At 43.3% G+C, this 27,697-nt stretch overlaps 1 protein-coding gene across 1 annotated transcript in view; it reads right to left on the reverse strand.

Moving 5' to 3' along the window:
• LOC118371447 (sodium channel protein type 4 subunit alpha-like) overlaps nt 1-27,697 on the reverse strand; it is a 120,724-nt gene that overhangs the window by 69,769 nt on the left and 23,258 nt on the right. The window contains exons 2-7 of the mRNA XM_052477394.1: nt 22,490-22,608; nt 16,727-16,816; nt 15,806-15,934; nt 9,399-9,490; nt 5,625-5,867; nt 4,868-4,931 (exon numbers count right to left, since the gene is read on the reverse strand). Coding sequence (XP_052333354.1) covers nt 4,868-4,931; nt 5,625-5,867; nt 9,399-9,490; nt 15,806-15,934; nt 16,727-16,816; nt 22,490-22,608 — 737 coding nt within the window. The remainder of the gene's footprint in view (nt 1-4,867; nt 4,932-5,624; nt 5,868-9,398; nt 9,491-15,805; nt 15,935-16,726; nt 16,817-22,489; nt 22,609-27,697) is intronic.

Genomic DNA, 27,697 nt, shown 5'->3' on the forward strand with positions numbered 1-27,697 from the left:
AGTCCTATACAGTAGTGTGAGTAGGGTTTCTGCAGTAGGAGGTAGTCCTATACAGTAGTATGAGTAGGGTTTCTGCAGAAGGAGGTAGTCCTATACAGTAGTGTGAGTAGGGTTTCTGCAGTAGTGTGAGTAGGGTTTCTGCAGTAGTGTGAGTAGGGTTTCTGCAGAAGGAGGTAGACCTATACAGTAGTGTGAGTAGGGTTTCTGCAGTAGTGTGAGTAGGGTTTCTGCAGTAGGAGGTAGTCCTATACAGTAGTGTGAGTAGGGTTTCTGCAGTAGGAGGTAGTCCTATACAGTAGTGTGAGTAGGGTTTCTGCAGTAGGAGGTAGTCCTATACAGTAGTGTGAGTCGGGTTTATGCAGAAGGAGGTAGACCTATACAGTAGTATGAGTAGGGTTTATGCAGTAGTGTGAGTAGGGTTTCTGCAGTAGAAGGTAAGGTAGTCCTATACAGTAGTATGAGTAGGGTTTCTGCAGAAGGAGGTAGTCCTATACAGTAGTGTGAGTAGGGTTTCTGCAGTAGGAGGTAGTCCTATACAGTAGTATGAGTAGGGTTTCTGCAGAAGGAGGTAGTCCTATACAGTAGTGTGAGTAGGGTTTCTGCAGTAGGAGGTAGACCTATACAGTAGTGTGAGTAGGGTTTCTGCAGTAGGAGGTAGTCCTATACAGTAGTGTGAGTAGGGTTTCTGCAGTAGGAGGTAGACCTATACAGTAGTGTGAGTAGGGTTTCTGCAGTAGGAGGTAGTCCTATACAGTAGTGTGAGTAGGGTTTCTGCAGAAGGAGGTAGACCTATACAGTAGTGTGAGTAGGGTTTCTGCAGGAGGTAGACCTATACAGTAGTGTGAGTAGGGTTTCTGCAGTAGTGTGAGTAGGGTTTCTGCAGTAGGAGGTAGACCTATACAGTAGTGTGAGTAGGGTTTCTGCAGTAGGAGGTAGTCCTATACAGTAGTGTGAGTAGGGTTTCTGCAGTAGGAGGTAGACCTATACAGTAGTGTGAGTAGGGTTTCTGCAGTAGGAGGTAGTCCTATACAGTAGTGTGAGTAGGGTTTCTGCAGTAGGAGGTAGTCCTATACAGTAGTGTGAGTAGGGTTTCTGCAGTAGGAGGTAGTCCTATACAGTAGTGTGAGTAGGGTTTCTGCAGTAGTGTGAGTAGGGTTTCTGCAGTAGGAGGTAGACCTATACAGTAGTGTGAGTAGGGTTTCTGCAGTAGGAGGTAGTCCTATACAGTAGTGTGAGTAGGGTTTCTGCAGTAGGAGGTAGTCCTATACAGTAGTGTGAGTAGGGTTTCTGCAGAAGGAGGTAGTCCTATACAGTAGTGTGAGTAGGGTTTCTGCAGTAGGAGGTAGTCCTATACAGTAGTGTGAGTAGGGTTTCTGCAGTAGGAGGTAGTCCTATACAGTAGTGTGAGTAGGGTTTCTGCAGAAGGAGGTAGACCTATACAGTAGTGTGAGTAGGGTTTCTGCAGGAGGTAGACCTATACAGTAGTATGAGTAGGGTTTCTGCAGAAGGAGGTAGACCTATACAGTAGTGTGAGTAGGGTTTCTGCAGTAGGAGGTAGTCCTATACAGTAGTGTGAGTAGGGTTTCTGCAGTAGGAGGTAGTCCTATACAGTAGTGTGAGTAGGGTTTCTGCAGTAGTGTGAGTAGGGTTTCTGCAGTCCAGCTACCATACATCCCTGGGGGATTAGGTTTATGACAGTCATAAATACCTCTTTCCCCCTTTTTCCTCTCTCTACCCTACTGATGTTACATTTGCAAACCCCTTTGGTTAACATAGAGATTCTGGGAACATCAGAAGGTGGGGGGAAATGAACTATATTCTGGTAATCCGAACAATTGAACATATGCGGTGGTACTTAATGAATATGATGTCAGTTCGGTTGTCATCTGAGACATTCTCATCAATGATAAGATTACATAAACTCTACAGTGGAAAGTCTACACATCAGAGTTATCGGATTCACATGGAATTGTTGTTCAATTTAAATGTTTGAATATGAAATTATTCATGATGGGATGAAATGTGATTTTAGCTTCTAAAATGTGAGATTTGTATTTTCATAAAGTAGGGCTCTGCTCAATCAGTGGCCCGCCCCTGTGAAGGCTATAAAACTTTTCAAACACGCCCTCCTCTCCCTTCCTATATAAAGCCTTGACGACAATGTAACCTCCTGTTCTGAGGATGTGAGGACGACGGTCCGATGTCAGAATGGTTCAGATAATAACTACAGAACGAAGTAAACATCAGCGTCAGCTTTGGTTGCGAATGGTATGAACATTGAACTCTTATTCACTACAAAGTGATATCTCCTAGCCGTTGAGTTAGCAACAGCAGATGCAAACGAGGGTTGGGAAGGAACAGACAGAGTATCCTGTCTATCACACAACAACATTACTACAACGTATCCAATTGACCACCAGAGACATTCTTCAAAGGACTCGGTTGGGCAACACGGCCTTCCATCTACCACCAACCTACCGAAGCGCTGCTCAGAGTAAATATTTATTGCATTTTCCTTTTCCAAATGGGCGTTAATTTAGAATGCATAAGATACTGTATTTACGATAGCCCAGCTTCTTCCCTTTGTTCCTCAGTCTTCCCGCTCTTTCACTCAAACACAGCCCCTTTTCTTTTGTGTAACAAGCTGTCATATCTGTTCCGCCCGCCAGGGACGTGTTCCTTTATGACGTAATTTGTAATCAAGTTATGATTTAATTATGTGTATGTGTAATTAGTTAGGTATTTAGTAAATAAATAATTCAACCCAATTTTGTATTGCTGATTCAACTTGTTAGCCAGGGTTTGTGCAGATAACCAATCATTTACAACTTTCAGATGAGAGACTGAATTAAGGTGACGATTAATATGGACTGCTATTGATGTAAAATATTACTAGGTGTTTAAGAGTTTATTCGGAAGATAACAGCTCTATAAATATTGTTTCGTGGTGCCCCGACTCTCTAGTTAATTATATTTACATGATTAGCTCAATCAGGTAATATTCATTACGGATAAATTATTTTATAGAATAGCATGTCATATCACTTAATCCGGCATAGCCAAAGACACGACAGCGTCATTGATTTTTTTAAATTATTACATCGTAAAAGGACACACCCTCCAACCCTCAGTTCCTCCCCCTACCCCAGCTGGGAAGGCAGGCTGGGAAGGCTGCTCAACAGTCCACACTTAGAAGGTAGTACCTTCTAGAGCTAGTGATTTATCACGACGTAAACTTCTGTTCAACAGCCCCTGACAAGACAGGACTGCTAGGGGCCCTGACATGCTAGGTGCTATAATCTGACATGCTCGGTGCTATAACTTGACATGCTAGGGGCTATAACTTGACATGCTAGGGGCTATAACCTGACATGCTAGGGGCTATAACCTGACATGCTAGGGGCTATAACCTGACATGCTAGGGGCTATAACCTGACATGCTAGGGGCTATAAACTGACATGCTAGGGGCTATAACCTGACATGCTAGGTGCTATAATCTGACATGCTAGGTGCTATAACCTGACATGCTAGGGGCTATAACCTGACATGCTAGGTGCTATACCCTGACATGCTAGGGCTATACCCTGACATGCTAGGTGCTATACCCTGACATGCTAGGTGCTATAACCTGACATGCTAGGGGCTATAACCTGACATGCTAGGGGCTATAACCTGACATGCTAGGGGCTATAACCTGACATGCTAGGGGCTATAACCTGACATGCCAGGGCTATACCCTGACATGCTAGGTGCTATAATCTGACATGCTAGGTGCTATAACCTGACATGCTAGGTGCTATAACCTGACATGCTAGGGGATATAACCTGACATGCTAGGGGCTATAACCTGACATGCTAGGGAATAGAGGTTATACCCTGACACGCTAGGGGCTAGAGGTTATATCCTAACATGCTAGGGGCTCTACCCTGACATGCTAGGGGCTATAACCTGACATGCTAGGGGCTACAACCTGACATGCTAGGGGCTATAACCTGACATGCTAGGGGCAATACCCTGACATGCTAGGGGCTATACCCTGACATGCTAGGGGCTATAATCTGAGATGCTAGGGGCTATAACCTGACATGCTAGGTGCTATACCCTGACATGCTAGGGGCTATACCCTGACATGCTAGGGGCTATAATCTGAGATGCTAGGGGTTATAACCTGACATGCTAGGTGCTATAACCTGACATGCTAGGGGCTATACCCTGACATGCTAGGGGCTATAACCTGACATGCTAGGGGCTAGAGGTTATACCCTGACACGCTAGGGGCTAGAGGTTATATCCTAACATGCTAGGGGCTATAACCTGACATGCTAGGGGCTATAATCTGACATTCTAGGTGCTATAACCTGACATGCTAGGGGCTATAACCTGACATGCTAGGGGCTATACCCTGACATGCTAGGGGCTAAGGCTATACCCTGACACTATGCATTTGAATATGGCTTGGGAGGAGCTCTAGCTTTGTCCTGTCTGGACTAGTGTAGTACAAATAATTGTTTGCTGCCCATCACGCTTTACCCTCACTAACAGCTTTACCCTCACTAACAGTTCACTATGCTTTACCCTCACTAACAGTTCACTATGCTTTACCCTCACTAACAGTTCACTATGCTTTACCCTCACTAACAGCTTTACCCTCACTAACAGTTCACTAAGCTTTACCCTCACTAACAGTTCACTATGCTTTACCCTCACTAACAGCTTTACCCTCACTAACAGTTCACTATGCTTTTCCCTCACTAACAGCTTTTCCCTCACTAACAGCTTTACCCTCACTAACAGTCCACTATTCACAAGCAGATGTTATGTAGAAGAACAACATTATGCAATAGCCAGTACAACAGCTGACTTACCCTGCATCTTGTCCATATCCACAAATTAAGGCATCCTTTGCTCCTTCAACTTTGTAGAAATTATCTGAAAAGCAGATTAGGAACATGATTTATACACAATACATACATACAACTAAGGTAATAAAAACAATACAGTCTTGAGACCTGCTTTAAATGGTCCAACCGATTGAGAGTTCCTGAGTTGGTCGTTCCAGCGGCCAGTAACCTAACCGTAATTTTATTTTAATTTAACCCTTATTTAACTAAGCAAGTCAGTTAAGAAAAAAAATATTATTTACAGTGGGCTCACTGCCTTGTTCAGGGGAAGAATTACAGATTTGTACCATGTCAGCACGGGGATTTTGAACGAGCAACCTTTTGAGTTACTGGCCCAACGCTCCAACCACTAGGCTACCTGCCGCCCCAGTAATACACACTACAGCTTTGACCCATCATCACTGTGCACCCGCCCGCCTACCTTATACATGCCATTGAGCAGACAATTTTTTCAAAAGCAACTTACAGTCTAAGAGTGTTGGGTTAAATGCAGAAGACATATGACTCCGGGAATTGAACCCACAATTTTGGCTTTGCAAGCACCATCCTCTACCAACTGACCAATTACAGTACTGAGTGTAATTTTATATTGCAGCATACCAATTCATATTTAGTGTGTCATATCCCTTGCACTCGTATTGGCCTTAAAAAAGGCTTCCAAACTGGCCGTGCCTACAGCGCAGAACAGACCGAAAGGACATGACCCCCCCCCAACAAAAACCTTCATTGGTGACAAAGTCGTTCATGGAGCTCCAGGTCCTGTTGTTGCAGGTGAAGGTGTCGTTGACGTTGTATGACGAGTTGACGCAGTGTGCCGCGCTACGGACGCACTTCTGCCGCAGGATGCCCATGAAGAGCTGCAGGCCGATGAGAGCGAACACGCTCAGGCAGAACACAGTCAGGACCATCACGTCGGCAAGCTTCTTCACTGACTGGATCAGAGCACCAACGATGGTCTTCAGGCCTGAGGGAGACACACAATAGATTATACAATGTCCCCAATAGACTTGACAGTTAAACAGTGTCTTAGATTTCCAGTAGACAAGAGATGAGTTAGAGATTGTCCTGTGATTGTCTTTGACCTACAGGTTATATTTATCAGCTTTACAATGTCCTGCAAGGCTTCACACCTATCAGCTAGCCTTACAGTACAATGTCCTGCAAGGCTTCACACCTATCAGCTAGCATTACAGTACAATGTCCTGCAAGGCTTCACACCTATCAGCTAGCATTACAGTACAATGTCCTGCAAGGCTTCACACCTATCAGCTAACATTTACAGTACAATGTCCTGCAAGGCTTCACACCTATCAGCTAGCATTACAGTACAATGTCCTGCAAGGCTTCACACCTATCAGCTAGTATTTACAGTGCAATGTCCTGCAAGGCTTCACACCTATCAGCTAGTATTTACAGTGCAATGTCCTGCAAGGCTTCACACCTATCAGCTAGTATTTACAGTGCAATGCCCTGCAAGGCTTCAAACCTATCAGCTAGCATTACAGTACAATGTCCTGCAAGGCTTCACACCTATCAGCTAACATTTACAGTACAATGTCCTGCAAGGCTTCACACCTATCAGCTAGCATTACAGTACAATGTCCTGCAAGGCTTCACACCTATCAGCTAGTATTTACAGTGCAATGTCCTGCAAGGCTTCACACCTATCAGCTAGTATTTACAGTGCAATGTCCTGCAAGGCTTCACACCTATCAGCTAGTATTTACAGTGCAATGCCCTGCAAGGCTTCAAACCTATCAGCTAGCATTACAGTACAATGTCCTGCAAGGCTTCACACCTATCAGCTAGTATTTACAGTGCAATGTCCTGCAAGGCTTCACACCTATCAGCTAGCATTACATTACAATGTCCTGTAAGGCTTCACACCTATCAGCTTGCATTTACAGTACAATGTCCTGCAAGGCTTCAAACCTATCAGCTAGCATTACAGTACAATGTCCTGCAAGGCTTTACACCTATCAGCTAGCATTTACAGTAAAATGTCCTGCAAGGCTTCACACCTATCAGCTAGCCTTACAGTACAATGTCCTGCAAGGCTTCACACCTATCAGCTAGCATTTACAGTAAAATGTCCTGCAAGGCTTCACACCTATCAGCTAGCATTTACAGTACAATGTCCTGCAAGGCTTCACACCTATCAGCTAGTATTTACAGTACAATGTCCTGCAAGACTTCACACCTATCAGCTAGCCTTACAGTACAATGTCCTGCAAGGCTTCACACCTATCAGCTAGCATTTACAGTAAAATGTCCTGCAAGGCTTCACACCTATCAGCTAGCATTTACAGTACAATGTCCTGCAAGGCTTCACACCTATCAGCTAGTATTTACAGTACAATGTCCTGCAAGACTTCACACCTATCAGCTAGTATTTACAGTGCAATGTCCTGCAAGGCTTCACACCTATCAGCTAGTATTTACAGTGCAATGTCCTGCAAGGCTTCACACCTATCAGCTAGTATTTACAGTGCAATGCCCTGCAAGGCTTCAAACCTATCAGCTAGCATTACAGTACAATGTCCTGCAAGGCTTCACACCTATCAGCTAGTATTTACAGTGCAATGTCCTGCAAGGCTTCACACCTATCAGCTAGCATTACATTACAATGTCCTGTAAGGCTTCACACCTATCAGCTAGCATTTACAGTAAAATGTCCTGCAAGGCTTCACACCTATCAGCTAGCCTTACAGTACAATGTCCTGCAAGGCTTCACACCTATCAGCTAGCATTACAGTACAATGTCCTGCAAGGCTTCACACCTATCAGCTAGCATTACAGTACAATGTCCTGCAAGGCTTCACACCTATCAGCTAACATTTACAGTACAATGTCCTGCAAGGCTTCACACCTATCAGCTAGCATTACAGTACAATGTCCTGCAAGGCTTCACACCTATCAGCTAGTATTTACAGTGCAATGTCCTGCAAGGCTTCACACCTATCAGCTAGTATTTACAGTGCAATGTCCTGCAAGGCTTCACACCTATCAGCTAGTATTTACAGTGCAATGCCCTGCAAGGCTTCAAACCTATCAGCTAGCATTACAGTACAATGTCCTGCAAGGCTTCACACCTATCAGCTAACATTTACAGTACAATGTCCTGCAAGGCTTCACACCTATCAGCTAGCATTACAGTACAATGTCCTGCAAGGCTTCACACCTATCAGCTAGTATTTACAGTGCAATGTCCTGCAAGGCTTCACACCTATCAGCTAGTATTTACAGTGCAATGTCCTGCAAGGCTTCACACCTATCAGCTAGTATTTACAGTGCAATGCCCTGCAAGGCTTCAAACCTATCAGCTAGCATTACAGTACAATGTCCTGCAAGGCTTCACACCTATCAGCTAGTATTTACAGTGCAATGTCCTGCAAGGCTTCACACCTATCAGCTAGCATTACATTACAATGTCCTGTAAGGCTTCACACCTATCAGCTTGCATTTACAGTACAATGTCCTGCAAGGCTTCAAACCTATCAGCTAGCATTACAGTACAATGTCCTGCAAGGCTTTACACCTATCAGCTAGCATTTACAGTAAAATGTCCTGCAAGGCTTCACACCTATCAGCTAGCCTTACAGTACAATGTCCTGCAAGGCTTCACACCTATCAGCTAGCATTTACAGTAAAATGTCCTGCAAGGCTTCACACCTATCAGCTAGCATTTACAGTACAATGTCCTGCAAGACTTCACACCTATCAGCTAGCCTTACAGTACAATGTCCTGCAAGGCTTCACACCTATCAGCTAGCATTTACAGTAAAATGTCCTGCAAGGCTTCACACCTATCAGCTAGCATTTACAGTACAATGTCCTGCAAGGCTTCACACCTATCAGCTAGTATTTACAGTACAATGTCCTGCAAGACTTCACACCTATCAGCTAGTATTTACAGTGCAATGTCCTGCAAGGCTTCACACCTATCAGCTAGTATTTACAGTGCAATGTCCTGCAAGGCTTCACACCTATCAGCTAGTATTTACAGTGCAATGCCCTGCAAGGCTTCAAACCTATCAGCTAGCATTACAGTACAATGTCCTGCAAGGCTTCACACCTATCAGCTAGTATTTACAGTGCAATGTCCTGAAAGGCTTCACACCTATCAGCTAGCATTACATTACAATGTCCTGTAAGGCTTCACACCTATCAGCTAGCATTTACAGTAAAATGTCCTGCAAGGCTTCACACCTATCAGCTAGCCTTACAGTACAATGTCCTGCAAGGCTTCACACCTATCAGCTAGCATTTACAGTAAAATGTCCTGCAAGGCTTCACACCTATCAGCTAGCATTTACAGTACAATGTCCTGCAAGGCTTCACACCTATCAGCTAGTATTTACAGTACAATGTCCTGCAAGACTTCACACCTATCAGCTAGCATTACAGTACAATGTCCTGCAAGGCTTCACACCTATCAGCTTGCATTTACAGTAAAATGTCCACAGACAGAACAGAAGAAAATAGTTTCTCTCACCTGGAATGACAGAGATGGTTTTCAGCGCTCGGAGGACCCTGAATGTTCTCAACGCAGACACGTTTCCCAGATCCACAAACTCCGTGAGATATCTGCAACATGATGAAAGACACGAGGACAATGCTGTCCCATAAATGCAGCACCAGCTGGCTAAACAGATATCAGACTGATTCAGAGTGGACAGAACAGGGGTTTTAAAGACAGAAGAGAAATGGACAAGCGCAGCACTAATGGTATAAATCAATCTATAAAGAGAGAGAATTTTAACAGGGCATTGCCCTTCAATGATCGCTGTGACTTGATCAAGAAACTCATCTCTACTCAGTTGGCTTGTAGGTGGTCAACTACAGTACAACAAACAGACAAAAAACCACTTCAGGAGTCCTAGGATAAGAAATGTTTTGGGTACTATCAAGTCCCTTAGTCGAACACCTGATTCCCTTCTTGTTGATGATGATGATGATGGTAGTGATGATGATGGTAGTGATGATGTTGATGGTGATGATGGTAGTGATGATGGTGATGGTAGTGATGATGGTGATGATGATGATAGTGATGGTAGTGATGGTGATGATGATGGTAGTGATGCTGATGGTGATGATGATGGTAGTGATGATGATGATGGTGGTGATGATGATGATGGTGGTGATGGTAGTGTTGATGGTGATGGAGACGGTAGTGATGATGGTGATAATGATGATGATGGTAGTGATGGTAATGGTAGTGATGATGGTGATGGTAACAATGATGGTGATGGTAGTGATGATGGTGATGGTAATAATGGTAGTGATGATCGTATTGGTTATGATGATGGCAGTGATGACGGTGATGGTGAAGATGATAGTGATGATGGTGATGATGGTAGTGATGATGGTAGTGATGATGATGATGGTGATGATGGTAGTGATGATGATGATGGTGATGATGATGATGGTGATGATGAATGTAGTGATGATGATGATGGTAGTGATGATGGTAGTGATGATGGTAGTGATGATGATGATGATGGTAGTGATGATGATGATGGTGATGATGATGATGGTGATGATGAATGTAGTGATGATGATGATGGTAGTGATGATGGTAGTGATGATGGTAGTGATGATGATGATGATGGTAGTGATGATGATGATGGTAGTGATGATGGTGATGTGATGATGGTGATGATAATGGTAGTGATGATGGTAGTGATGATGGTGATGGTAGTGATGATGGTGATGGTAGTGATGATGGTAGTGATGATGATGATGGTAGTGATGATGGGGATGGTAGTGATGATGGTAGTGATGACGATGATGGTGGTAGTGATGGTGATGATGATGGTAGTGATGATGGTGATGATGATGGTAGTGATGATGATGATGGTAGTGATAATGATGATGATGAGGATGGTAGTGACGATGGTGATGGTTTTGATGATGGTGATGATGATGGTAGTGATAATGATGATGATGGTAGTGATGATGATGATGGTAGTGATAATGATGGTGATGGTAGTGATGATGGTGATGGTTTTGATGATGGTGATGATGATGGTGATGACGATGATGGTAGTGATGATGGTGATGATGATGGTAGTGATGATGGTGATGGTGGCGATGATGATGGTGGTGAAGGTAGTGATGATGGTGATGGTGATGATGGTTGTGATGATGATGATGGTGGTGATGGTTGTGATGATGGTGATGGTATTGATGATGATGATGGTGATGATGGTAGTGATGATGGTGATGGTAGTGATGATGGTGATGATGATGGTGATGTGATGATGGTAGTGATGATGGTGATGGTAGTGATGATGGTAGTGATGACGATGATGGTGGTGATGATGGTAGTGATGATGGTGATGATGATGGTAGTGATGATGATGACGGTAGTGATAATGATGATGATGAGGATGGTAGTGACGATGGTGATGGTTTTGATGATGGTGATGATGATGGTGATGATGATGATGGTAGTGATGATGATGATGATGATGATGGTAGTGATGATGATGATGGTAGTGATAATGATGGTGATGGTAGTGATGATGGTGATGGTTTTGATGATGGTGATGATGATGGTGATGACGATGATGGTAGTGATGATGGTGATGATGATGGTAGTGATGATGGTGATGGTGGCGATGATGATGGTGGTGAAGGTAGTGATGATGGTGATGGTGATGATGGTTGTGATGATGATGATGGTGGTGATGGTGATGGTATTGATGATGATGGTGATGATGGTAGTGATGATGGTGATGGTGATGGTAGTGATGATGGTAGTGATGATGGTGGTGATGGGGGTGGTGATGATGGTGGTGATGATGATGATGGTAGTGATGATGGTGATGGTATTGATGATGGTGATGATGATGGTAGTGATGATGGTAGTGATGATGGTGATGATGGTAGTGATGATGATGATGGTAGTGATGATGGTGATGGTAGTGATGATGGTGGTGATGGTAGTGATGATGATGATGGTAGTGATGATGGTGATGGTATTGATGATGGTGATGATGATGGTAGTGATGATGGTAGTGATGATGGTGGTGATGATGGTGATGTGATGATGGTGATGATGGTAGTGATGATGATGATGATGGTAGTGATGACGATGATGGTGGTAGTGATGGTGATGATGATGGTAGTGATGATGGTGATGATGGTAGTGATGATGGTGATGGTATTGATGATGGTGATGATGATGGTAGTGATGATGGTAGTGATGATGGTGGTGATGATGGTGATGTGATGATGGTGATGATGGTAGTGATGATGATGATGATGGTAGTGATGATGATGGTGATGATGATGGTAGTGATGATGGTGGTGATGATGGTAGTGATGATGGTGATGATGATGGTAGTGATGATGGTAGTGATGATGGTAGTGATGATGGTGGTGATGGGGGTGGTGATGATGATGGTGATGATGATGATGGTAGTGATGATGGTGATGATGATGGTAGTGATGATGGCGATGATGATGGTAGTGATGATGATGATGGTAGTGATGATGATGATGATGGTAGTGATGATGGTGATGTGATGATGGTGATGATGGTAGTGATGATGGTGATGGTAGTGATGATGGTAGTGATGACGATGATGGTGGTGATGATGGTAATGATGATGGTAGTGATGATGGTGATGATGATGGTAGTGATGATGATGATGGTAGTGATAATGATGATGATGAGGATGGTAGTGACGATGGTGATGGTTTTGATGATGGTGATGATGATGGTGATGATGATGATGATGGTAGTGATGATGGCATATAAAAATGACGATGATGGTAGTGATGATGGTGATGATGATGGTAGTGATGATGGTGATGGTGGCGATGATGATGGTGGTGAAGGTAGTGATGATGGTGATGGTGATGATGGTTGTGATGATGATGATGGTGGTGATGGTTGTGATGATGGTGATGGTATTGATGATGATGGTGATGATGGTAGTGATGATGGTGATGGTATTGATGATGGTATTGATGATGGTGATGATGATGGTAGTGATGATGGTGGTGATGGTGGTGGTGATGATGATGGTGATGATGATGGTAGTGATGATGGTGATGATGATGGTAGTGATGATGGCGATGATGATGGTAGTGATGATGGTGATGTCTAAGGACCATATTTTCTCAGTATTGTTACCTGTGTCATTTTTCCTTCCTGTTTGTTTATTCTAAGTGGTGAGGCATCCCTGTAACTGAGCATCATTTAGAGAGCAGAGGCTTAGTGAACATGGCCCTAGCTGTGTCCTCTCTCTCTCTGTCTCTCTCCTATATACAGCCTAAAGCCCTAAACGGTTGAGCGGCCTTATGGTGTTCTGTCCTGGTCCAGTGTACTGAAAGAGTTGTTGTTTCATTACCCAAGCAGGTCCTAACATATTCAGGATGTATAAACTATGGAGGAGGAGTCACATGTAATCTCACAACCTTGTTATTGTCATAATAAATGCGACCTTATGTGTGTATCATGTGATGGGATGTGATATTGCGTGTGGGGATAAAGGTGATTAAAACTCCTATAGTAATGGTCCCAAGGCACTGTTGCCGTTAGAGACTCTCTCTGGATCTCTCAGCTCTCCAGAGTCCTGTTTCCTCCAACTCTCTCTCTCTCTCTCTCTCTCTCTCTCTCTCTGTCTCTGTCTCTCTGTCTCTCTCTCTCTCTCTCTCTCTCGCTTTCTCTCTCTCTCGCTGTCTCTCTCTCTCGCTTTCTCTCTCTCTCTCCTCTCTAGCTGTATCGTCTCTAGCTGTATCCTCTCTAGCTGTTTCCTCTATAGCTGTATCCTCTACAGCTGTATCATCTACAGCTGTATCCTCTCTAGCTGTATCCTCTATAGCTGTATCCTCTACAGCTGTATCATCTACAGCTGTATCCTCTCTAGCTGTATCCTCTATAGCTGTTTCCCCCAAACTTGTTTCCTCTATAGCTGTTTCCTCTATAGCTATATCCTCTACATCTGTATCCTCTATAGCTGTATCCTCTATAGCTGTATCCTCTACAGCTGTATCCTCTATAGCTGTATCCTCTCTAGCTGTATCCTCTATAGCTGTATCCTCTATAGCTGTATCCTCTATAGCTGTATCCTCTACAGCTGTATCCTCTACAGCTGTATCCTCTATAGCTGTATCCTCTATAGCTGTATCCTCTATAGCTGTATCCTCTACAGCTGTATCCTCTATAGCTGTATCCTCTATAGCTGTATCCTCTATAGCTGTATCCTCTACAGCTGTATCCTCTATAGCTGTATCCTCTATAGCTGTATCACCACGGACAGGTTTCTAGACCATCCCCCCTCCATTATCCTCTCTGACATTGTTTAGTTCGCTCTCAGAAGTCCATTCACAATGCAACCCTTTAAGTACCCGGTAAGTCCCAAAGTCAAGTGATGTTTTCATTTTAAATAATGAATATTAAATCCACATGTCATCCACCTAAATGACATCTCTCTCTCTCTCTCTCTCTCTCTCTCTCTCTCTCTCTCTCTCTCTCTCTCTCTCTCTCTCTCTCTCTCTCTCTCTCTCTCTCTCTCTCGTCTCTAGCTGTATCCTCTCTAGCTGTTTCATCTATAGCTGTATCCCCTACAGCTGTATCATCTACAGCTGTATCCTCTCTAGCTGTATCCTCTATAGCTGTTTCCCCCAAACTTGTTTCCTCTATAGCTGTTTCCTCTATAGCTGTATCCTCTACAGCTGTATCCTCTACAGCTGTATCCTCTACAGCTGTATCCTCTATAGCTGTATCCTCTATAGCTGTATCCTCTATAGCTGTATCCTCTACAGCTGTATCCTCTATAGCTGTATCCTCTATAGCTGTATCCTCTCTAGCTGTATCCTCTATAGCTGTATCCTCCACAGCTGTATCCTCTATAGCTGTATCCTCTATAGCTGTATCCTCTATAGCTGTATCCCCTCTAGCTGTATCACCACGGACGGGTTTTTAGACCATCCCCCCTCCATTATCCTCTCTGACATTGTTTAGTTCGCTCTCAGAAGTCCATTCACAATGCAACCCTTTAAGTACCCGGTAAGTCCCAAAGTCAAGTGATGTTTTCATTTTAAATAATGAATATTAAATCCACATGTCATCCACCTAAATGACATCTCTCTCTCTCTCTCTCTCTCTCTCTCTCTCTCTCTCTCTCTCTCTCTCTCTCTCTCTCTCTCTCTCTCTCTCTCTCTCTCTCTCTCTCTCTCTCTCTCTGTCTCTGTCTCTCTGTCTCTGTCTCTGTCTCTCTGTCTCTCTCTCTCTCTCTCTCTCAAAAGCCCCTGGATCGCAAATACCTATCAATTGAACAGGACGTGGCTAGGGGTGAAGGAGTACAAATACCTATCAATTGAACAGGACGTGGCTAGGGGTGAAGGAGTACAAATACCTATCAATTGAACAGGACGTGGCTAGGGGTGAAGGAGTACAAATACCTATCAATTCAACAGGACGTGGCTAGGGGTGAAGGAGTACAAATACCTATCAATTCAACAGGACGTGGCTAGGGGTGAAGGAGTACAAATACCTATCAATTGAACAGGATGTGGCTAGGGGTGAAGGAGTACAAATACCTATCAATTCAACAGGACGTGGCTAGGGGTGAAGGAGTACAAATACCTATCAATTGAACAGGATGTGGCTAGGGGTGAAGGAGTACAAATACCTATCAATTGAACAGGATGTGGCTAGGGGTGAAGGAGTACAAATACCTATCAATTGAACAGGATGTGGCTAGGGGTGAAGGAGTACAAATACCTATCAATTGAACAGGATGTGGCTAGGGGTGAAGGAGTACAAATACCTATCAATTGAACAGGATGTGGCTAGGGGTGAAGGAGTACAAATACCTATCAATTCAACAGGACGTGGCTAGGGGTGAAGGAGTACAAATACCAGACTAAAGGAGTGGTACTCACGCCATAGAGATTACACTAAAATCTAGCCAGTTCCATGGGTCTCTCAGGAAGGTGAACGGCCCGACACAGAATCCTCTCGCAAATATCTTTATCATGGACTCAAAGGTGTAGATACCGGTGAACGTGTACCTGGAAAATATAATTTAGTGGATTCAAAACGACACAGTATTGGGCAATAGCACTGGATGGAATGAAGAGAGATCATTCGTTAAAGGTGTAAAATAACAGTGTTTCAACTCATTTAGCATGGAATGAAGAGAGATTATTCATTAAGGTGTAAAATGACAGTGTTTCAACTCATTTAGCATGCTCTCAATCAACCCGTTGAAAGTAAATGTAAATGCCCAAAAAAGCAGAATGTAGAAATATGGTGTATAAAAAGCAAGGTATTGTTAGCTAGCAAGGGTGAGTGTGTGTCATGTCATGCATTCCCAGAATACTTTGTGTCAGAGGCTAGTTTTACCTCAGGTATATAAACATTCAGTAACAGAATTGGAAGTTTAGCATTCATATCATCACATTCCAATTGTAAAATATATTTAATAAGCAAAAACCTGATTGAAAAGTGTTGGCGACGAAGTGTGGGGCAAATTATACACCAACGCCAAGAATTCATTCTCATGTGACATTCCAAGTGCAGTGAGTGAGCCGATGCTTGATGTTACTGTAGCAACACACCGTGGCAACGTATCACATGCTTGATGTAGGCTACTTACATTTGAAATACAGTAACTCGCCGATCAGGATTCACACACTGTTACTGTTACTGTAGCAAAACACCGTGGCAACGCTCAATATTGGGACAAAAAAAATAAAAAATAGGGGGGGGGCACAGAGGAAGTTCCTATCACAGGGGAAACAGTGTATTCACCATCAAAAGAAGTGTACTAAGGAGGGAGGAAGTGTAGACGTAATACTCACTCCAGGTACTTGGTCCAAGGGGCGGGGTCCGACATGGCCATGAAGCAACAGTTGGTCAGAATAGTACACATAATGAACAAGCTGAATAATGTGAAGAAACGGTTAAAGTAAATGCACATATGTTTGTCAAATGTATCACATACTGTACTTACCACACCTTCGCTCTAAATTAAGTTACTTTTTTTGTTGCTTGAAAATGTTTCTATTAGTGATGTAATTCTGGGAATGAGACGTCCTTTCAATGGAAAATAATCCTTTGAAATATGACCATGATTGTAAATAAACGGACTAAGTTTGTCCTTGTTAGCAAGGTCCTCCTCACGACTACCCTGTTCATTTTATATACAGTAAATGCTTGCACGATAGCTTGTTACGGCTCCCATGACCAGTTGGGTTGTCGTTAAGGTAGTTCATACATCATAGCTCACTCTTAGCTTTCAGGTTATAGCTTGAGACTTGGGGATGTGTTTTTCTCCACGTCTCTAATACTGGGCGTACACTACACGACTTTCAAAAAAAAAAATCCTAAAATCTGAGCTGAGCCTCTCACATTAAAACAATCGTCTTTCCTGTAGTTGTTTTGTGTTGCCAGTAAATTATGTGACATCAGAATGGTGTCACATCAACATCGGAATGGTGTCACATCACATCAGAATGGTGTCACATCAACATCGGAATGGTGTCACATCACATCGGAATGGTGTCACATCACATCAGAATGGTGTCACGTCACATCGGAATGGTGTCACATCACATCGGAATGGTGTCACATCACATCAGAATGGTGTCACATCACATCAGAATGGTGTCACATCACATCGGAATGGTGTCACATCAACATCGGAATGGTGTCACATCACATCAGAATGGTGTCACATCAACATCAGAATGGTGTCACATCACATCAGAATGGTGTCACATCACATCGGAATGGTGTCACATCACATCGGAATGGTGTCACATCACATCAGAATGGTGTCACATCACATCAGAATGGTGTCACATCACATCAGAATGGTGTCACATCACATCAGAATGGTGTCACATCACATCAGAATGGTGTCACATCACATCGGAATGGTGTCACATCAACATCGGAATGGTGTCACATCACATCAGAATGGTGTCACATCAACATCAGAATGGTGTCACATCACATCAGAATGGTGTCACATCACATCAGAATGGTGTCACATCACATCGGAATGGTGTCACATCAACATCGGAATGGTGTCACATCACATCAGAATGGTGTCACATCAACATCAGAATGGTGTCACATCACATCAGAATGGTGTCACATCACATCAGAATGGTGTCACATCACATCGGAATGGTGTCACATCACATCGGAATGGTGTCACATCAAGTCAGAATGGTGTCACATCACATCGGAATGGTGTCACATCACATCGGAATGGTGTCACGTCACATCAGAATGGTGTGAAGATGTGATTAGATTGTTAACGTAACTAGAACGAGCTGTGGCTCAAAGTAGCCCATTAAACTTTTGCGGTCAGTCATTCACGCTTGTTATACAGAGTTGAAATATCAAAAAAACAAACATTGTTTGCGAATAACAATTTGACACTTTTGCTTTTAATGAAAGTAAAAATGCATACTGGCTAGCTGGTATTAGTTATGGCTCCTGCTGGAGAGTCTACACATTCTGGGTGATGTGAAACAACGACATCATGTCGCTAAGCTTCTTCTCTGGCGAACTCTCATTGGCTATTGCTGATCACCGTTCTCAAAACTCTGTCGTAGCACATCTCACACTACAAGAGCGTTGCAGATTTTCAGCTGATAAAAATTAAACATGTTTGAAAATATCGGGATGTCTGGGACGGCTCAAAGAGACAGAATCGGTAGACCTCAGATTGAAGTCTCTGACCCGCTCGTATTAAACGAGCGACTAGGCAACAACATGGGGATTTTGTCTCCGATCTCAAAAACTTGTTTGGGACAGCTAAATCGTGTCGTGTACACCTGGCTTAAGATGTCTCTCTTTTATGATTTGTTTCCAGAATTCTGTAGTGAATATTTCTAACAAAGTGGACTTTTACTAAAAAAAATAAGAAGGAAATTAAGATGTTATCTAGCATTTCACCCACAAACATAGATCTACATCTTGACATTAACAGCACATTTGCTAACACAGTAAGGGTGAACCATTACAATTGTTAGGGATAGATTTTTAAACCCCGATAGTATAGTACAGAACAACAGAATATATATACTGTAGCACAGTTAAGAACGAGAGGATGGATGGATTCAGCAGAGAACAAGAGGATGGATTCAGTAGAGAACGAGAGGATGGATTGATTTAGTAGAGAAAGAGAGGATGGATTCAGCAGAGAACAAGAGGATGGATTCAGTAGAGAACAAGAGGATGGATTCAGTAGAGAACGAGAGGATGGATTGATTTAGTAGAGAAAGAGAGGATGGATTGATTTAGTAGAGAAAGAGAGGATGGATTCAGTAGAGAACGAGAGGATGGATTGATTTAGTAGAGAAAGAGAGGATGGATTCAGCAGAGAACAAGAGGATGGATTCAGTAGAGAACAAGAGGATGGATTCAGTAGAGAACAAGAGGATGGATTCAGTAGAGAACGAGAGGATGGATTCAGCAGAGAACGAGAGGATGGATTGATTTAGTAGAGAAAGAGAGGATGGATTCAGCAGAGAACAAGAGGATGGATTCAGTAGAGAACGAGAGGATGGATTGATTTAGTAGAGAAAGAGAGGATGGATTGATTTAGTAGAGAACGAGAGGATGGATTGATTTAGTAGAGAAAGAGAGGATGGATTCAGCAGAGAACAAGAGGATGGATTCAGTAGAGAACAAGAGGATGGATTCAGTAGAGAACAAGAGGATGGATTCAGTAGAGAACGAGAGGATGGATTCAGTAGAGAACGAGAGATGGATTCAGTAGAGAACGAGAGGATGGATTCAGCAGAGAACAAGAGGATGGATTGATTTAGTAGAGAACGAGAGGATGGATTCAGCAGAGAACAAGAGGATGGATTCAGTAGAGAACGAGAGGATGGATTGATTTAGTAGAGAAAGAGAGGATGGATTCAGCAGAGAACAAGAGGATGGATTCAGTAGAGAACAAGAGGATGGATTCAGTAGAGAACAAGAGGATGGATTCAGTAGAGAACGAGAGGATGGATTCAGCAGAGAACAAGAGGATGGATTCAGTAGAGAACAAGAGGATGGATTCAGTAGAGAACAAGAGGATGGATTCAGTAGAGAACGAGAGGATGGATTCAGCAGAGAACGAGAGGATGGATTCAGCAGAGAACGAGAGGATGGATTGATTTAGTAGAGAAAGAGAGGATGGATTCAGCAGAGAACAAGAGGATGGATTCAGTAGAGAACAAGAGGATGGATTCAGTAGAGAACAAGAGGATGGATTCAGTAGAGAACAAGAGGATGGATTCAGTAGAGAACAAGAGGATGGATTCAGTAGAGAACAAGAGGATGGATTCAGTAGAGAACGAGAGGATGGATTCAGTAGAGAACGAGAGGATGGATTCAGCAGAGAACGAGAGGATGGATTCAGCAGAGAACGAGAGGATGGATTCAGTAGAGAACGAGAGGATGGATTGATTTAGTAGAGAAAGAGAAGATGGATGGATTTAGTAGAGAATGAGAGGAGAACGAGAGGATGGATGGATTTAGAAGAGAAGGAGAGGATGGGTGGATTTAGTAGAGAATAAGAGGATGGATGTATTTAGCAGAGAACGAGATGATGGATGGATTTAGTAGGGAACGAGAGGAGAATGAGAGGATGGGTGGATTTTGTAGAGAATGAGAGGATGGATGGATTCAGTAGAGAAAGAGGGGGTGGATGATTTAGTAGAGAAAGAGAGGATGAATGGATTCAGTAGAGAAAGAGAAGATGGATGGATTCAGTAGAGAAAGAGAGGGTGGATGGATTCAGGAGAGAAAGAAGGATGGATGGATTCAGGAGAGAAAGAGAGGGTGTATGAATTCAGTAGAGAAAGAGAGGATGGATGAATTTAGCAGAGAACAAGAGGATGGATGGATTAGAGAAAGAGAGGATGGATGGATTCAGTAGAGAACGAGAGGATGGGTTCAGTAGAGAAAGAGAGGATGGGTGGATTCAGTAGAGAAAGAGAGGATGGAGGGATTAATAGAGAAAGAGAGGATGGATGGATTCAGTAGAGGAAGAGAGGATGGATGATTCAGTAGAAAAAGAGATGATGGAGGGGTTCCATAGAGAAGGAGAGGATGGATAAATTCAGTAGAGAAAGAGAGGATGGAGGGATTCAGTAGAGAAAGAGAGGATGGGTGTATTCAGTAGAGAAAGAGAGGATGGATGGATTCAGTAGAGGATGAGAGGATGATGTATTAGAGAAAGAGAGGATGGATGGATTCAGTAGAGGAAGAGAGGATGGATGATTCAGTAGAAAAAGAGATGATGGAGGGGTTCCATAGAGAAGGAGAGGATGGATAAATTCAGTAGAGAAAGAGAGGATGGAGGGATTCAGTAGAGAAAGAGAGGATGGAGGGATTCAGTAGAGAAAGAGAGGATGGAGGGATTCAGTAGAGAAAGAGAGGATGAATGTTTCAGTAGAGAGAGGATGGATAGATTTAGTAGAGAAATAGAGGATGGATGAATTCAGTAGAGAAAGAGAGGATGGGTGGATTCATTAGAGAAAGAGAGGATGGGTGGATTCAGTAGAGAAAGAGCGGATGGAGGGATTCAGTAGAGAAAGAGAGGATGTATGGATTCAGTAGAGAAAGAGAGGATGGAGGGATTCAGTAGAGAAATAGAGGATGGAGGGATTCAGTAGAGAAAGAGAGGATGGGTGGATTCAGTAGAGAGAGGATGGAGGGATTCAGCAGAGAAAGAGAGAATGGAGGGATTCAGTAGAGAAAGAGAGGGTGGAGGGATTCAGTAGAGAAAGAGAGGATGGAGGGATTCAGTCGTGCAAAGGACAAGCCGTCCGTCTGATAACTAATAGGCAGCCGTCATGTGACGTGAAATCTCCTTGCTCTTATTTCATTTGGGAGATTAAGAGCAGCAGATCAAGGGATTTGGTTGGCGATGCCAGGGAGGAACATCACAAAGCTGTTTCAAAAATGGGACTATGGAAAAATCCAATGGGATCCTACTATTGGAATGTGTAAATATTAGAAATTGGCTGATTGTACAGTACAGTATGGCAGGGTGTGGCTTTTTAGTTTTTTTTAAGGGGACAATTAGAAAGTGGTTCCAGTTTAGTTTTTTTCTGGGTGAGGGGTTACGTTAATCTGCCATGTTTTTGTGACATTATACTGAGTCGGCTACCTGGAAAGTACCTCCTGCTTTTACAATCAAACAAACAATTGGCAAACTGATAGAACTGTTTTTGAAATGAAGTGGCTCTGTACTACACAATAACACAACAAAGGGCTCCAGCGCCAACAAAGAAAGATCAAAGCTCTCTTCCCTGAAACAATGACATCACACAACTATATAATGTAGAATCTTACTGACCTGACATTACGCATAACTGTTTTCCTCTGGGCTCATCACTAACAGACAGACAGACAGACAGACAGACAGACAGACAGACAGACAGACAGGCAGGCAGGCAGGCAGGCAGGCAGGCAGGCAGGCAGGCAGGCAGGCAGGCAGGCAGGCAGGCAGGCAGACAGACAGACAGACAGACAGACAGACAGACAGACAGACAGACAGACAGACAGACAGACAGACAGACAGACAGACAGACCGTTGTAAAGGATATGAATGGACCAGGACTTTGATGGAGATTCTTCTGAGGAAGGTGAAAGGGGTAAATATATAGAGAGCAGACGTGGCACTGAACCGGAAGATGGCCGTCCCTTTATTAACTACTATAAAAGTCTGTGGGAAGAAAGAAAGAGGAAAGAAAGAAAGAGGAAAGATGCATTAGTAGCAATACAAATTATGGTTTGACGTCAAATCACAGTTAGCAAATAGTTGTAAAGTGCACAATACTCTATTCAAGCTAAACCAGTAGGGGGGTCTTTTAAGCTGGGGGTAAATCTTGAGTAAATCAACACTCTTTGGTCTGTGCCGGTCCAAAAGACCTGTTCTCAAATTAGAGTCAATAAATAGATTATTGTGTGTACTGGACAGGATTTATTTATCTTGTTGAGAGTCTGACTGTGTCTACCATCTGTCTACATCAGCAGTGGCAGTGTCTCGGCAGCCCTGCAGTCCTCCAAGACAGACCCGGGTTCAAATACTATTTGAAATCTTTCAAATATTTTGAGTGTTTGCTCTAGCCTGCCTGGAGTGCCAGATGGCTGGGGTTTGCAGTTGTTTGGGGACTATTCCATTGGTCAATTAAGCCAGGGAAGCTCAATCAAGCACATATAAAGTATTTGAAATGATTTCAAATACTATTTGAACCCAGCCAGGTACAAGCAGCAAACTCCTTCCCATCAACAGAGCCAGTCGGTGCACTATAAGGCCAGCCCAGCTCAGATAATGCAGGCAACTCCTCTCCAAAGCAGGCTGAATATTTACTGAACAGATGTGGACGTATTTATTTAAATATTTATTCGTCTTTGGTTAATCCCACCGTCCAACAGCAGCAGGGCCGGTCCTTGCCGTTCTGCTGCCATAGGCAAGACCAAAACATCCCCCCCCCGCGCAAAACTAGAATAGTCCCAGTAAGCAAAATTACGTCGAAAAGGCATCTAAAATATGTACTTTCCAGACGTTGAAGTTGGGTTAAATTTAGGTGCTGAATGAAAAGGTGAAAAGGTATTTTCGATATGTTTATGATACATCATTTCCAGGATGTTGAAAAGGCATCTTTTCCGGACGTTAAAAAATGACATATTTTCCAGAGGTTGAAATCAGATTAATTTTCGGTTATGAATGAAAGTTGAAAATTCTTATTTTCTGGATGTTGAAAATACGTATTTTTACAGACGATGAAAATATGTATTTTCCGGATGTTGAAACCAGGCTCATTTTTGGTTCTGAATAAAAGTGAAATGTTTGGGGTCAAATTAAGGCTTGTCCAGACCGGACAAAAAACTGAACTAAACATAGATGTCTATGATCGGTTCAGATTTGGTCTGGAAGTGGTTTTCAAAGCCGGTCCAGAACGGCACCAAAAAAAGACATCAAAAAGGTATCAGTACGTACTTACCGAGGTGTAGCTTAAAGTGTTGCCTGGAATGGAAGTTTATGAATGCCCATCTACAGTGGTGAGAACAAGTATTTGATACACCTGCTGATTGTGCAGGTTTTCCTACTTACAAAGCATGTAGAGGTCTGTAATTTTTGTCATGGGTACACTTCAACTGTGAGAGACGGAATCTAAAACAAATCCAGAAAATCACATTGGATGATTTTTAAGTAATTAATTTGCATTTTATTGCATGACATAAGTATTTGATACATCAGAAAAGCAGAACTTAATATTTGGTACAGAAACCTTTGTTTGCAATTACAGAGATCATACGTTCTAAATCATACAATGTGTTTTTCTGGATTCCGTCTCTCACAGTTGAAGTGTACCTATGATAAAAATTACAGACCTCTACATGCTTTGTAAGTAGGAAAACCTGCAAAATCGGCAGTGTATCAAATACTTGTTCTCCCCACTGTATGTGGTAAGCCTACCGTTTGTAAAAACACACAAAAAAACGACGACTCTGGACAGGACCCCCAAAAAAAGAGGTAAAAAAAATGTTGGACAGTACTTACTAGGGTGTATGTAGCCTGTCAGCCTGTAATGGAATTGTATGAATGCCCATCTATGTCGTCGGCACACCGTTTGTAAAACAGGCCATTGAATTGACTATTAGTCCTGATTCTTGTGCCTAATCAATGTGGATATTTAAACTCTGAATATGCAGAAGTATTTTATTTTTTCACAATGATCAGCTTGTCCAAAATTTGACGGATACTAAACTTGAACCCAACTTGTACGTGACAACAGGGGGAAACTCCTGGACAACAGGGGGAAACTCCTGGACAACAGGGGGAAACTCCTGGACAACAGGGGGAAACTCCTGGACAACAGGGGGAAACTCCTGGACAACAGGGGGAAACTCCTGGACAACAGGGGGAAACTCCTGGACAACAGGGGGAAACTCCTGGACAACAGGGGGAAACTCCTGGACAACAGGGAGAAACTCCTGGACAACAGGGGGAAACTCCTGGACAACAGGGGGAAACTCCTGGACAACAGGGGGAAACTCCTGGACAACAGGGGGAAACTCCTGGACAACAGGGAGAAACTCCTGGACAACAGGGAGAAACTCCTGGACAACAGGGGGAAACTCCTGGACAACACTGGCGACCGTGTCAGCGTGCACTGCACCCGGCCCGCCACAGGAGTCGCTAGAGCGCGATGGGACAGGGACATCCCGGCCGGCCAAACCCTCCCCTAACCCGGACGACGCTGGGACAATTGTGCACCGCCTCATGGGTCTCCCGGGATTTAACACGGGCCTGTAGTGACGCATCGAACACAGCGATGCAGTGCCTTAGACCGCTGCGCCACTCGACGGGGCCCCCACATACTCTTTATATCATATCCTATATCTGCTATCAGATTTATCTTCAAATATTTTTGTGACGGAACGTTGGCGGAGCACCCTGGAGAGACACGCTGGGAATTGAGATACATATTTTCCAAGGAATACCTAGGATAGGGTAAGTAATCCTTCTCACCCCCTAAAAGATTTAGATGCACTATTGTAAAGTGGCTGTTCCACTGGATGTCTTAAGGTGTATGCACCAATTTGTAAGTCGCTCTGGATAAGAGCGTCTGCTAAATGACTTAAATGTAAATGTAAATGTAATATTTTGCATCCCTGCCTTTAACGTAGTGGGCACTGCTTATCGAAAGGCGGCATCGGCACTCACCTAAAAAGCCCCTTTGCCACTGGTTGAGAGGAATAGTCATTGTTTTTGGGTAGAATTATGTGAGGCAGGGAGAAACTCCTGGACAACAGGGGGAAACTTTAAGTGTTGTTTTGGATGTCCGTCTTGGACAGTTAAGCTCAGAAAATGCCGTCATTCTGCCGCCATTGTGGGCGACGTAAACCTGCCTAATAAGCGGGCCGGCCGTGAGCAACAGCATCAAGCAGCATCATCAATTTTTATTTATTTATTTATTTATTTGACCTTTATTCAACGAGGCAAGTCAGTTAAGAACAAATTTTCAATGACGGCCTAGGAACAGCGGGTTAACTGCCTGTTCAGGGGCAGAACGACAGATTTGTACCTTGTCAGCTCGGGGGTTTGAACTTGCAACCTTCCGGTTACTAGTCCAACGCTCTAACCACTAGGCTACCCTGCCGCCCCAAATGCCAATACAAAGAAACTCAGAGAGAGAATGAGTACCTGCCATGTCCATTTTCTCATCCCTCTGTAAAGACTCTGGTAATAGACAGAGAGGCCTGATCTACGACTCTGTAAAGACTCTGGTAAAAGACAGAGAGGCCTGATCTGCGACTCTGTAAAGACTCTGGTAATAGACAGAGAGGCCTGATCTGCGACTCTGTAAAGACTCTGGTAATAGACAGAGAGGCCTGATCTATGACTCTGTAAAGACTCTGGTAATAGACAGAGAGGCCTGCTCTACGACTCTTTAAAGACTCTGGTAATAGACAGAGAGGCCTGATCTGCGACTCTGTAAAGACTCTGGTAATAGACAGAGAGGCCTGATCTACGACTCTGTAAAGACTCTGGTAAAAGACAGAGAGGCCTGATCTGCGACTCTGTAAAGACTCTGGTAATAGACAGAGAGGCCTGATCTGCGACTCTGTAAAGACTCTGGTAATAGACAGAGAGGCCTGATCTATGACTCTGTAAAGACTCTGGTAATAGACAGAGAGGCCTGATCTATGACTCTGTAAAGACTCTGGTAAAGGACAGAGAGGCCTGATCTACGACTCTGTAAAGACTCTGGTAAAGGACAGAGAGGCCTGATCTATGACTCTGTAAAGACTCTGGTAATAGACAGAGAGGCCTGATCTACGACTCTGTAAAGACTCTGGTAAAGGACAGAGAGGCCTGATCTACGACTCTGTAAAGACTCTGGTAAAGGACAGAGAGGCCTGATCTATGACTCTGTAAAGACTCTGGTAATAGACAGAGAGGCCTGATCTACGACTCTGTAAAGACTCTGGTAAAGGACAGAGAGGCCTGATCTATGACTCTGTAATCAACAATCAATGAACCAACAGCATCACCTACCAGACTCATGAATATACATTTTGGAGTGTAGCATCAGGTCCATCCAGTATACATAATAATACAGCCCACACTTAAGGGCAATTACTCAAATGTGTTTAATTTTGGAGTTTAGGCTAGACCAATTACGGTACCAAAGACATCTTCAATCGGTTATTTATTAATGTTTTTGTAATTTTAATTCAGCTTTTTTTCCGGGCCTGGGCTCATCAGCATATACATATGCATTAGCTGTAATATGTCTATGCGTGTTTTGAATGAATCATCACGATTAGAAAGTACTGTACATTTTATTGTGTTCAGCTTTAAACCAACATCCACAAACCACCGTTTTTTCACACTTTTTCACACCGTTGTTGAACTTTTTAAAAACTACTATTTTGATGATAAGTGTTTTAAAGATTTAATTTGCATTGATGTCAGAATGGTTAGAGGGACAATAGAGCCCTGAGTACCAGGCCAGTTGGGTACAACCAAAGCATGTCCAGAGTGCAAAAAAGAGGATTACCGTGGAATTTCACTGCGGTCATGACTACTGGTGGTAATACGGTCACCTCAAACGCCCTAATACTCTGTAAAGACTCTGGCCAGGGACCAAGAGGCCTGATCTACGAGTCTGTAAAGACTCTGGCCAGGGACCAAGAGGCCTGATCTACGACTCTGATAAGACTCTGGCCAGGGACCAGAGGCCTGATCTGACTCTGATAAGACTCTGGCCAGGGACAGAAAGAACTACCCCCACACACTG

This window comes from Oncorhynchus keta, chromosome 23, assembly GCF_023373465.1.
Source record: "Oncorhynchus keta strain PuntledgeMale-10-30-2019 chromosome 23, Oket_V2, whole genome shotgun sequence".
In the NCBI taxonomy this organism is placed as follows: domain Eukaryota; kingdom Metazoa; phylum Chordata; class Actinopteri; order Salmoniformes; family Salmonidae; genus Oncorhynchus; species Oncorhynchus keta.